Source organism: Macrotis lagotis, chromosome 8, assembly GCF_037893015.1.
Source record: "Macrotis lagotis isolate mMagLag1 chromosome 8, bilby.v1.9.chrom.fasta, whole genome shotgun sequence".
Classification (NCBI taxonomy): domain Eukaryota; kingdom Metazoa; phylum Chordata; class Mammalia; order Peramelemorphia; family Peramelidae; genus Macrotis; species Macrotis lagotis.
In genome coordinates, this window is record NC_133665.1 from 116320627 (window position 1) to 116334537 (window position 13911).

General features: G+C 34.8%; 1 protein-coding gene across 1 annotated transcript in view; it reads right to left on the bottom strand.

The window, feature by feature from the left end:
* Window positions 1-3805: 3805 nt before the first annotated feature.
* PKD1L1 (polycystin 1 like 1, transient receptor potential channel interacting) overlaps window positions 3806-13911 on the bottom strand; it is a 140544-nt gene continuing 130438 nt past the window's right edge. Inside the window, exons 43-46 of the mRNA XM_074199030.1 lie at window positions 10542-10676; window positions 5836-6066; window positions 4417-4581; window positions 3806-4069 (exon numbers count right to left, since the gene is read on the bottom strand). Coding sequence (XP_074055131.1) covers window positions 3893-4069; window positions 4417-4581; window positions 5836-6066; window positions 10542-10676 — 708 coding nt within the window. The 3' untranslated portion in view covers window positions 3806-3892. The remainder of the gene's footprint in view (window positions 4070-4416; window positions 4582-5835; window positions 6067-10541; window positions 10677-13911) is intronic.

Here is a 13911-nt window from a genome sequence, read left to right on the forward strand (position 1 = left end):
TAGTATTTCTAGTATAATATTAATATTCCTTCTTCATCCTGATTTTATTAGGAAGGTTCTTAGGACTATATTATTAAATTTATATTCTTATGCTCAAAATGATTTTAACTTACCTAGTGCAATCCAAGTTTTAGTCAGTTCAACTCCTTGGGAGGCAACATAGACTAGTAGATATGGCATTGGACTTGGCCTCAGAAGACCTAAGTCCAAATCCAGCCTCACGCACTAACTAGCTGTTGTGCCTGGGCATCTCACTTCACCTTCTTTGCCACAACTGTCACATTTGTAAATGAAAGGATTAGACTCAATGATCTTTTTAACTCTATGAGTCTTGGCAACTATAACATAGAAACTACTTATATAAGGGAGAAAAATTAACATCAAATTTCTATAAGAGAATGCATTTAGGTGGGGGTGGAGAAGAAATGGCTTAGGGAAGTCTCAAAGAAAAAAGTTATAATAAGATTTGGTCTTCAAATTAAAACAGGAATTTCATCAGGTTGTGAGTGGGATATACATTTCTGACCCAGGAATTATATGAACACAGGATAGAGAGGGGAAAAGGTAATTTAAGTGAAAACGAGCAACTCAGAGCAGTCAAGTTTGACTAGAATATAAAATATATAAAAGAGAAATAGATAAAGCTATAAATATGATCTGAAGCTCAATTGTAGAGATCCTTAAATACCCAGATCAGTTTGTATTCTATTCATTTGGCCATTAGAAACACCAAATATTTTTGAGTGACATGATCAGAGTAGTACATTAAGAATTTTACTTGGGGGGCAGCTAGGTGGCATAGTGGATAAAGCACTGGTCCTGGAGTCAGGAGTACCTGGGTTCAAATCCAGTCTCAGACACTTAATAATTACCTAGCTGTGTGGCCTTGGGCAAGCCACTTAACCCCATTTGCCTTGCAAAAAACCTAAAAATAAAAAGAATTTTACTTGGACAGGGATGCTATAGATGAAATGAAGGAAGGATAGAAGATGAGGTCAGTTAAGAAGCAAAAATATTTGACCAGAACTAGGATGGTTATAGTGACAGTCTCAAAGAGGTTATGTATTCTGGAGATGATAACTTGTAATGAAGACTTGTCAATTGTTTGGATTCAGAATGTGAACAAGTACTGTAAGAATTCAAGAGTATTCACATCTTACACGGTTGGGTGAATGAGATGATGGAACCATTATCACAAAGAAAAATATAATAAGAAGGGACAGATTTTTATCAAGTGATAGAGTTCAGGCATTCAGTTTTGGACATTAAGCTTGAAATTCAAGGGTGACATCCAAGTATTTATATATATTATGCATTTCTGTATATTAGACTTTGCATCTTAATCCTACATATTCCTTATATTCCAGTATTATATTTCTACACATATATACATATGTGTGTATATTTGTATGACATAGATGTGTAAAAATGGGAAAGAGAGAAAGTTGGGACCTAGAGTCAGGAAGATGCTTTTTTAACTGTGTGAGCTTGGGAAAGTTCCTTATTTATAAAATGAGATGGAACACATATGTATATATGGATTTGCACACATGTATATAAGTATATATATATATATATATATGTAAAAAACAGGATTTGAGATTTTGTGATATCGTTTATGAAGAAAATATTGAAAGAAAAAAGTAATGTGGACCAAACCTTGGAATCCATTTAAGAGACAGGAGATAGATGAAAAGGTTGCAAAAGAGGTAGAGCCAAAAAAACTGTAATGTCTCATGTATTAAAAGAAGAGAGAAACTATCAAGAAGGGGGCCAATATCTACAGAGGTCAAAAAGAATGGGAAAAAGACATACAATTTTATTTTTATGAGATCATTGCTCACTACTAATCTAGCAGAGAGCAGTTTCTGAAGATTGGTGAGGATAGAAGCTAGGTTACAAGTGTTTGAAGAATTGATGAATGGTGACAAAGTGGAGGCTGCAGGTAAACTCTTCTTTTGAGATTGGGGACAGCGTTACAGAGAAGAGGGGCAGCATTATAGCTATAATAGAAAGCTGAGATTCCCCTCTTCCAAGATGGTGTGAGGAAGAGAGAATTAAGCACATTTATATACAAGCAAATAGAAATGTAAAGATTAAAGAAAAAAAGTCACAGAGGATATAGAAGGGCTGGGAACAATTGGCAGAGGGAGAGTTCTACCAAGGAGAATAACCTTCCTCTTACTCTGAAACCAGAGGGAAGAAGTTGGAAGAGGACATAGTTGTGGAACAGTGAAACAGACCTGCCAACATTTTTGACAATCTCAGGTTCTCAGTTAAAAAGCAGATGAGATCACTTGTTAGGCATTTGGGAGTAAAGTGAACAAGGTTAAGAGAAGGTTGTGAACAACCCCAATGGAGAAAGGATCAATAAGAGTGGAATAGAACTGATGAGTAGCATTGACGCTAAGAATGGTAACTGTAGTTGCAAAGTAGCTAGTTTTCAATAAGCAGAACAATTAAATGGGAATAATCAAAAGTGAAGATTATTGACCCTGAAAATACAACCTAGAGTCTTTGATGGTGGGTCATGAGTGTTGTCTTCATGTATAATAGAGAACACAGGAATGGAGTTTCTTATCTGACACTGACTGGATTTCTAATTGGTCAAGTCATTTTACTTCTCTGCCACTTTCATTTATAGAATCAGGATCATTAATACTTGCACTATTTTCATCAAAGGATTGTTTCTGAGGAAAGCATTTTGCAAATCTTAGTGTGTTTTACAAATGTGTGGTCAAATTTACAAAGTCTGGATCTACCACTGAGAAACCAGAGCTGAATGAAGTGGTAACATGCTGTCTTAGGCTAATTTCTAGTAGAGAACTATAGCTGTCAGTGGACACTGCTTTGTGTTTCTGCTGTCATGGAGTCATCCTGAATTTGCTTCATGCAGATCTTCCTCCAGTTTGGACATTTTGTTCTTGGTTTCAAAACAGTTTTGTTTGCCAAGCCCTCTGGACAGTTTGTCTTTAGGGACTCCTCGTTTGACTTCAGTCTAGCTTCCTGTTTGCTTGCTCAGATCAGTCTGAATCTCAAACTTCTTCCCTTTCCTCAATTTCAAGTATGACAACTATTGTAGCCTACTAAATGCTGCTAAACATCAGGAGCAGCTCCCCTGCCACCCTCTCTAATTAATTCCTTGGACTTTTCCAATTCTTGGCACAAGTACAGTCTGTCTTCTGGAGAAAAAAACATTCTTCTAGGTTCAAGAGTTCTTACCTATTTTTATGTGTCACCCCTTTTCAGAATAATATTTTTAAATGCATAAAATAATGTATGGGATTACAAAGAAAACCAGTCATGTTGAAATATAGTTATAAAGAAATTTGAATCATAGACCACACTGTAAGAATACATTGTATAAAATAGAAAAATGAGCTATGGAATTGGTAGGCACTACTATCTGTATACTTCATTCACAAGTACCCTCTTTTGATAATCAGAGAGAAGGAAAAACTGGCTACCCCATTGCCAGTTCTCTTAAAGGTACAGGAAAGAATAGTTCTTAGGAAATAATGCAAAAGATATAAATATTGTTGGTATAAGGATTTTCAATTCCATTTAATTCAGCCCATTTATTAAACTAGGGCTTTGGAACTACAAAGACAAACATATACATACATATAGTCCCTGCTTTCAAAGATTATATAATTCATTATTGGGAAAAAAACTATAAAATTTTGATTGATGGAAATGTTCTAAGTTTCTGACCAGGCCAAAACTTACTATAAATTTTATATTTACATCAATGTCTTTCATACCAAGGGATCATAGAATTTAGCAAGCTACTGATTTATCACCATCCCAATAACCTCAAAGAGAAATGACCATCATCTCCATAATCCACTATCAAGGATCTAAAGAGCTATATGATTTTGTAAATGCCAAGTTATGTGTTGCTTTCCACAGAAGGTGAGCTGTAAACTAGTGCCTCATGCTTTTGCTCCACCTCTGCTTGGTCAGGGAGTAGTTTTTCTAGAGGAGACCAATGAAGGCTGTAGTATAATCCATTAACTCTCAACAGAAGTTCATCCAACAGATTTTCAAATTCATCCAGATAGAAATTCTAAAGGGAAGAAAAAAATAATAAAAATATTAAAGGATATGTGTGCTTCCCCCCTTCTCTAAAAGGACTATAACAATCTTTGTAACATTAAAACTGAATTGATAACTGTCACACTTTCAAATTTCATTTGAAGGTTGTATTGGGTTTTTTGAACAGATTACTGCAAATTTACCCTTTAGGAACAGGATGTGATAAAGAGCTAAAAAAAAATCTTCCTTCAATTGCTAAAAAGAAGGGGGGGGGGGGTGAGGAGATGCTTTTCTGTTGGGTCATACAAACTTGAACCAAAACCATCACTGTAAGAGCAATACCAAACCAATCTGAAGTCTAAGAACCCAGTAGCTTACGTTGTTCTCCACAGTCTCTTCCATTGTTCTCATTGGTCTTTGTATTCTCAGAATGGAGAGCACCTTCTCCCAAATATAGTCAGCGACATCTTTGAATCTCACCAGACGTTGACTTCGAAAAGATCTCTTTGCATCTTGTGTAAAAGAAATGAAGACTCCTCTCAACTGGAAAAGACGAAAGGTCACTGCACTAAAGGATTAATCAAAACAAGCTCTAAGGAAAATGTTAAATAAAAATGCATTTCTAACTAGAATCTTCTATAAGTTTATCATTTAAATGTGGATTTCAAAGAACATGACTTGGTATAGAAGGCCAGATTTAGAATCAGCAAGACCTGGACTCTAGTCCTCTCCTAATTAATGCTACTGTGTTTACAGGCAAATCACTGGAAGTTCTCTGATTATAAGTTACAGTTGAGTTACTAATGGAGAGAATTTATACATCAGGATTTCCCTACACTGATATAATCACAAGTCCAGGCTAAAAACAAAACAAACAGAGCACAGAGGAGATTATAATGGGGTTTTTTGTTTGTTTTTTCTTCCTTTAATAAGACTACAGCCATAGAGAACTTGATGGAATTTCCTGTATCTGAAATGCAAATTTCCCCTACAAGTTAGTTTAAAATATAAACTCTATGGAGCAGCAGCTTAGTTTTAAAAATATGCTCTATGTTTCACTGTGAATGGGATTTCACTGTGGAGTGTTCAATTATTTTGGCTACATTAGACTTGTGACATTTAATCTTAAGGCAAAAGAAAATGCTCCTATATTTTCAAAGCAGTTTCTTTTTTCCTCTTTATGTTTCAGAAAGTCTATGTATGGTTGCTGTCAATATTGACATAGGATAATAATAGAACCTTAAGTCTGGAAGGAGCCTTAGAACCATCTCACACAGCTTCCTTGTTTTATAAACAATTAACCGAGTCCAAAAGAAATCAAATAACTTGACCAAGGTTAAATAGCTGACTGGTAACAAGTTTGGGACTGGAACTCTGTTCCTCTGAGAGTTACAATGAAATTATTTGATATTGCATGATGTTACCATCATATAAAAAATACATCTGTATTAACTATTCCAGCCCTCTGTTTCTACTGGCAAGGCAGAGACTCACTGTGTAATCTGATAATAAGCCACAAATGAAATCCCATTGCAATACAAACTTATATATGACAAGATGTCTAAGTCTCAGCCAGCAGCCTACTCATTTCAAATAACAATCTACATAACAAAATTCTAGTACAAAAAGAGGACACAGAGCTGATGGGTAATCACTGCAAGGAAATTGGACCTGTGTAGTGTAGAAATACACAATGGGAACCAACAAGTACTTCATAGGAAGTTGGTCCCCAGATATTAATTTAAACCTTTTTCTTAATAGTCAAGTCTAAGCTATGTATTACATTACAGTACTTACTATTCCAGACCATAAAATGATCACTGCTATGAAAAGGGTCCCATAATAATAAACTGTGGCATACTGATTAGACTTGTAAAGACTAAAGAATGTTCCTTTCTCATTGATTCCCAGAAAACACAGAAACAGCATTTGGAAGGAGTCCGCAAAGCTTCTAAATGGAAAAGCATGAGTTGAGTACAGAAATCGCCCAAGGTTTGAGTAGGCTGCTATAAACAGGACACCAGCCAGCTGCAAGAAAATAAAAGATCCTTAGCAGAAAATAGACTTTACAAAAAACATTGTGGTAGCAACAGAAGATATGTTTTGGTACATTAATACTCTTTTTTTTGTAAATTATAACGGGGGTAGGAGGAACAAAAGTAAATGTTATAGCAGGAAAATACCTTGAGAGGAGACTCAACCCCTTAAGGGATATGCAAGTTGATCACTTTTAAGTTAAATTCAATTCCAGATTAGGGTTAGTTATGGTGGCTAGAACAGAGAGATTTTTTAGACTGGAGTTTAAGAGGCCAGATCAAAGGCTCAGTATATTTGCTTATTCAACCCACACCAGCAAGCATTTAAACCAACAAGTATTTTCTGAATGCCTTCAGGATGGATGGGACCATATCTAGGAAAGCATCTCAGAGAACATTTCTTGAAGTACTTATGAGAAGGAGCATAGCACTTGGCCTATGAATATAAGATAACCTCCAAATGACTTAAGGACTCATCTGATTTGTTCTGTAATTGTACACTGTGTTTTATGAGGATAGTCTTTAGTTAACTCTATCATTTTTTTCTATTCATAACTAATGATCTTTTTTCTTATTAAAAAGAATCAATAATTTGTATATTTACATGTTTATATGTAATTATATTCATATTCATATAAAATCATGTGTTTGTATATTTACATATTTTATGTAAATATATGTGTGCACATATTTTTGGATATTTTATATATGATCTATACATACATACACAAAGAGGCAGTATGGTGATAATACACAGAATGTTAGCTCAAAGTCAGAAAAACCTAGGTTCTAGTCTCATTTCTGACTTACACTGGCTGTTGACCCTGACACAATCCAGTTTAGTTTTCAGTGCTCCTTCATCAACCTGCTAAAGCTATAAATTGCTACATAGACTATAATCTACTTTGGAAGAGAAAACTCCTCCAAGAGAATTTCTTGCACCACTGAAATTCTAGGCTTGGGAATGGAGGATAAATAATAAGAACAATAGCAATAAGAACTGGCATTTATATAGTGGTTTAAGGTTGAGAAAGTCCTTTGCAAATATTTAGAATAACTTTGGGAAATAGGTGTTAGTAGTATTATTCCCATGTCACAGAGGAGTAAATATATTAAGTGATGTGCTCAGTTTCATGCACCTGGGAAATGACTGAAATCAAATTTGAACTCTGGTCTTCCTGACTTCAGATCCAGTACATTATTCAATATGCCATTTAGCTTCTATCTGGATTTGTCTATCCATCTACCCATCCATCCATCCATTCATCCATCTCTCTCTCTCTCTCTCTCTCTCTCTCTCTCTCTCTCCATCTAGTCATTCAGCCAGCCAGCCATCCTTTTCTCATCAGTCTTATCTATCATCCATCCATCCATCCACCTATCTATCTATCTATCTATCTGTCTATCTATCTATCTATCTATCTATGAAATTCTATTATGTCTTAACCCAGTTTTTTCATCATGGTTTGTTATTAATCCTAGGTAGTCTATGGCACCAACTTCTGGCAGGTTTTACTAACCTGAAAGGGTATTCATTTTGGTGCTGGTGAGAGGTCACCTGATTGTTATTAAAGGAGGACCTCATCACTCAAGCTTCTTGAAATCAGGGATTATTTCATTTTCTGACTTTTTTATCCCAAACAATTAACACCATGCCTGATATATAATATGTATTTAATAAATGCTTGTCAGTTGGTTGGTTGTAAAATGATAATTTTTTTGTTCACAAGGACTCTAAAAGACAATCTCCAAAGTCAGAGAGGGGTTGTATGGTCTGTATCAATGAAGGAAAGAAACACAGTGATGAAATTAAAAATTTCTGAAGTAGGTAGGTAGATATTATGTATACACACCTATCCAAGGAAATTCACTCCTTTTATGACAGAGCTTTGAAGATAGGTGACTGGTGTTGGATGGCAGAGAAATATTTATCTAGGGAGTCTCACTAGTGTAACCAAAGTAAGTAGATTGACAAGGGCTAACAAATAATAAGTAATATGGAATAGAGATTCTCTTATTATATGTGTGAAATGACACACAGCATTAAATGTGTATACACATTACCCACAATGACTTGTGTACAAGAAGTATTATTAAATACACCACCAAAAATGAGTTTGGACCAAAAAAGAAGTGGTCGAGTCATAGAGTAAAAATAAGAGATGATATATGAACCAAGTTTTGTACTAACATCCATAAGATATCAAGACTTAGATGAAAACCTCCAGTGCATTGAGTAGATAATCTATGGAAATTTTGTGGAAAAACTTGTAAAGAATCAATTAAGATTAGAAGGATCCTGGCATTACAGGATGTCATAAAAGCATCCTGTCACACTGCAAGGCCCCTACCCTTGCAGCTTCTTCTTCGCCTAACTGGTTTTTCCCAGAACTTCCATTTTAAGGACACCTGAGTTAGTCATATCTTCTTTCCTATCCAGGTAGCATTCCCATTCTCTGGACTTTCTCTACCATAATTCCTTGCCAACTACCTTGACTTCTTCCTTTTTCAGTTTCATTTTAGATATTTTCTTCTCCTATTACAATGTAAGTTCCCTGAGAATAGGACTTGTCATCTTCCTGCTTATATTTATATTCTCAGCACTTATAAGACACAGTGTTTTGCACTTAAGTAAATGCTTGTAGCTGATTTGACTTGAAAGCTCTGTTCACATTGTTGAGATCATGGAACCATTGTAGTAAATTGCTCGAAAAAATTGATTTCATTTTATTGTATTTTACTTAAGGAGCAAGATTATATAACATTATAACAAAATTATGCAACAATTATATAACAATATTATATAACAATCCCCATCAGTGGGGATAACCCTGCCCACCCTATATTCAGGCCTGGGCTCTGTATTATGTAGTAGTAGAAGTAGAAAAATTGGTACTATGTAGTAGTAGAAATAGAAAAGTAAAATCTAGGCATAGTTTTTATTTTTTTAAAAATCTGTATACTCCTAAGGGAAGATAGTTGGCACAATGAATGGGCTTGGAGTCAGGAAGAACTGAGTTTAAATGTGGCCTTAGACGATTACTATTTATGTGACCCTGTGTAGTCATCTAGTCTCTACAGTTTACTCATCTGTAAAATGGGACTAATAATTCCACTTACTTCCTAGGGTTGTTATAAGGCTCTAAGAGTAATTGTAACAGTGAGCACTGTCTGATCCATAGTAAGAAGCTCTAATGATTGTTAGCTATTGTTAATACAATGGTAGAGGTCAGAGACAGAGATAATCTAACCAGGTTTCTTTAAAGGAAGATAATAGGAGTTAAAAGCCAGAGAGGGAGAGAATACATGTCTGTGTTCCCTAAATCAGTATAGTCAAAAGGGACATAAAATAAATTAATAACAAGAGCACTTCTCACTGATGGATACAACTGAGCTAGTGTGAATAGTGAAACAAATGCTAATAGTTGGACAAAGGCTGTGAAATAACTCTGGTAGTTCAAGAGATTCATTATATTATATCAGAAATTCAGTCCAAATGCTTAGATAAAATAAGTGAATAGAGCCATATTTTTGCTCCATAATTGGTTATCCTTATTACTGCAATACTATAATTAATTGCTTTTGTATGATAACTTGTTTTTGTTTATAGACTACAAGGAATCTGAGCCCTGACTTGTGTCGTCTTAGGTTCAGCTTCTCTGTTCTTGATGTTGCTAGATCATAAGGCCTTTATCATAAACTAACCAGCACCATCTTGTACATAGAAGTAGCGAGCTGAGGCATGAGGCAAAGCTCATCATTGCGATTTGCATAATCTAACAAGATCTAACCTTAAGCCTCTCAAACACTATAAATAAAGTGATGGCATTTTACATCATATCCCCGCAGGCTAAAATATTTGTACTTTGTTATTGTAGTAGATAATTGGATGAAGGTGGAATTTCAGGAGTATGAGTGCCTACCTTCACTGACGTAGATGCTCCTTTGTGACTTTTCTTTCTATATGATTCTTGTCTGTTTTGTTCCCTATAAATCCCCAAGAGTAGATCTGACCTCAGGCCTTCTGTTGGTTCTCTTAATACTGTGCGGTACTCACACTGTCCATATGTTTTTTTCTCTTTCTCACTGTCAGACTAGCCTCCCTTTTTTCTTCATAGACATTTTCAAGAATGTCTTTTCCAGTATTCTAAACTTAAAAGGTACTTTTCATCCAATGATACTCCACAGCATTTTATCCACTTAGTTGTTCTCACAGTACTAGGGGAGAGTTAGCTTCTTAACCTTCCACTGACAGCTGTGAAAGCATAAGGTTTGGATGCTCAAAGGATTGACCTAAAACTGAACTGTGGAGGATAACAGGCTGGAGTTGTGACTGACTCTCCCAGGAGACCATAAGCTTAGTTTTCATTTGCTACAAATATTTTTTAAAAGCTCTTTAAACTAAAGACATGCTAATAGCTTCAAGTCCTACTAGGAAGTGAGCTTGCTCAAGAAGAACATTCTTACCACTGGCAGTATGATGTTGGAAGAGGAACGTCTCAACATGGTCAAGTTGGGAGCAATTGCTTTGTAAATGCGAAGGAGATGAAGGCATTTTATTAACAAGAGGAATAAAAGAATTCCTTGAAGACTTCGGTTCCTCTGAAACAAGAATACAGCATCGTGTGATAGCATATCAATTAAATGCAATTGTACAGCTGAGCCTATTTACATTACACTACATGTTTTTTTTAAAACTAGAGGCTATATACAACATGATAAGATTTTAATTGAATTTGACTAATTAATGTATCCTTTAAATACCCAAGGGTAAAAGAACTATTAGATATTACTGTCAGAAACAAAAACAAATCTAAAAACTGGTCCTTTTAAAATCCATAGGACAAAAAAGTAACATTTGTGAGTGTATGTGTGATAACTCAGAGTTTCTTAGCTAGTTATATCCACACGGGGACCTATCCTATGACTCTGTCATGCTCAATCTGTGTCTCTTTCATTGCTGTATTATATTATCTCGTTCTTCCCTTTAGAGTACACATAGCAACCATGTAACTCTCAAAGAGTCATAGAACTAAGGAACATGGCCTTACACTTGATTTACCACCACCAGTTCTATCCCTAACCTTCCAAATAATTCTTCTACCATATATCAAGTTCCATTGCTAGAAAGTCATCCCTTTGAATGTGAAGCTTCTTAGTCTTTTAGAATTCTTAATATTAGAGAACTCACACAGAGGTTTGGAAAGGATAAAATGCTAAGGTTAATTAGCTACTGGACTAGCTAAGGTGGAAATTCTCATTAATGTTTAACTTGGGTTTCTGGGGTGGTATGGATTAGTGGACACAAAAGAGATAGAGAGGAGATGAGAAGGTACACAAGATAAATACTGTACAATGCAAAATTTTATCCAAAGACAGCTCAGAATAAATAAAACTAGTAACAGGTTTGAGTGAACTTAAAGAATAGAATCAGTCAATCCTCTTTTAGTGATCATTTAGTTTAGCCTCTCATATACTGCCAGAATTCCTTTTACTGAGTTCTAGAATGAAATTTGGCATTTCAAATTACAGGGAACTCACTATTACATAAAGCAGCCGATTCATTATAGGTTTGCTTCAATTATCAAAAAATTATATTTACTTCCTGAGTCAGAAAGACTGGATTCAAAATCACATCTCTAACATAAACTGTGTGACCACAGGTGAATTATTTTACCTTTATGTGAGTCAGGAAGCTCTTCACGATGATTGGTTATAAAGAGTTTGCAACATTAAGAGAAAAAAAGTTCACATAAAGGATGCTATCTAACTGATAAAAAGAGAGGTCCTTAAGGTATTATCATATTAATATATAAGAATCTTGTACCCTTCCACTCTCTCACTCCTCTATCCTAACTGGAAATCCCAGCATATATCTTTTTGCTATGTCATTTTATATTTCTTTTCAATCCCTTTCATTATATGCATTTATTTATGAATTATTTCTATATCATATGTCTTATGTAATATAATGTATTTATATATGTATATGTAAACTATAAATAATCAATATTCTACTAAAGAGGTTTATCCTTTCCAGTGTTTGACAATATCTTTTAATCCAGCCATCAAATTGCTACCAGATGAATCATTATGCATAAATCTTCTTAAATCCTTTTTCAATGAAACCTTGTCATGGTTTTCTATTATCTATCAAAACCCAAGTTTCTTAGTCTGGTATTCAAAGCCCTCCAGTATCTAATATTTCTAATATTTCTCTATAATGAAGGCTACTCTTTCTTTTTCTAATATTTTCTTAAATTTCTCTCATTAGAGTGCTCTATCTTGCTGCCAAACTCAATTACTTATGGCACACTATACAAGGTTTTATATTTACTCACCTCTGTGACTTTACTCCTGTTCCTCTCTATCCTTTCAATATGCCCCACCTCCACCAATATCACTTCAATGATATTCTGACTTTTAAGATCCAATTAAAATGTCATCTCTATGAAGTCCTCTCCAATTGTACAGGATCCTTCCTTTCTTCATGTATATAGAATTTAATAATTATGAAGCAGAACTTAAATTCACCTATCTCTTATACACCTATCAGTTTCTATTTTGTACTTAAATACTTCAAAGGATTATTGCATTGATATTGATTCTCAATTCAGTGGCACAGACTGTCAGCCATCTATGTCTTCTCATCCTTTAAGACCAAATCCTTCCACAAATATTTCCATGGGGGCTACAGCTAACATGCTAGGAACATTCCTATAAACCTCTTTTTTTGTTTGTTTTTTGCAAGACAGTGGGGCTAAGTGACTTGCCCAGGGTCACATAGTTAAACAAGTATTAAGTATCTAAGGCAGGATTGGAACTTGAATCCTCCTGTCCAGGGCCCAGTGCTCTATTGACTGTATCACTTAGCTGCCCCTCTATAGATCTCATGACTGTCAATTAGGGAAACAAAAATAGGAAGTTGGTGTAACATTCATTGATCCTAGTAGAACTGGGAATTTGAAGTAGTTTGGGGTATTTTTTTATCTCTTTTCAGGGTCTTTTGCCTGCATCCCTGAACATCTTACAATGGGAACAGAAAGAACTATCCCAAGATGTATAAGATAATATAGTTGAGAAGGTCAGAGAAAATCTTAGAAAGGGAAAGGGAGAGAGAAAAAAGTACTATTTAGATTAGGTTTACTGTGCATTCAAGTGCTTGGAACAATGAAAAGAGAATGTAGGAAAGAACTTCATTTGCAAATAAGGTTTTATGTGTCACATTGCTATGTAACTCTAATAAGTTAAAAATTCCTCAAAGGGACAATCTTTGTATTTATAATATGTCTTAAATCACATGTTCAGTTTTATTAGTGTCCTAAAGCAATCATTTAGGTTTTAGTTATATATAATTTTATACCTGATGCCAGGATAAAATAGGATTGAAGTCCACAGATACTTGGAAAAATCCCTTCTGAAACTGGTCAGTCACATCCACCACAAGGATGAAATGAAAAATAGAGTGTACAAAATAAAAAAGACTCATTCCAATTATGCACATCTAGAAAATTAAACAGAAAATATGCCATGACAATTTTCCATTTGAAAAAATTCAGTTCGACCTACCAGCTTATATAGCGCTGTCCATATTTCTCAACTGATTGTTATATTTTAGCATAACAATATTATAATGGGAGAAGAAACAAATCCCAACAACTGCAAAAGACGATATAAGTTGCTACTAAATACTTTTGCATCAAATCTATTCTTCCCATATAGAAAATAACCTCTATATGGCAAAGAACTTTTTAATATTAGAGAAAATAGTGACAAAGTTGCTAAACTTATGGGATAATAATACCTATCTCCTAGGGATGTTCAGAAGCTAAAATAA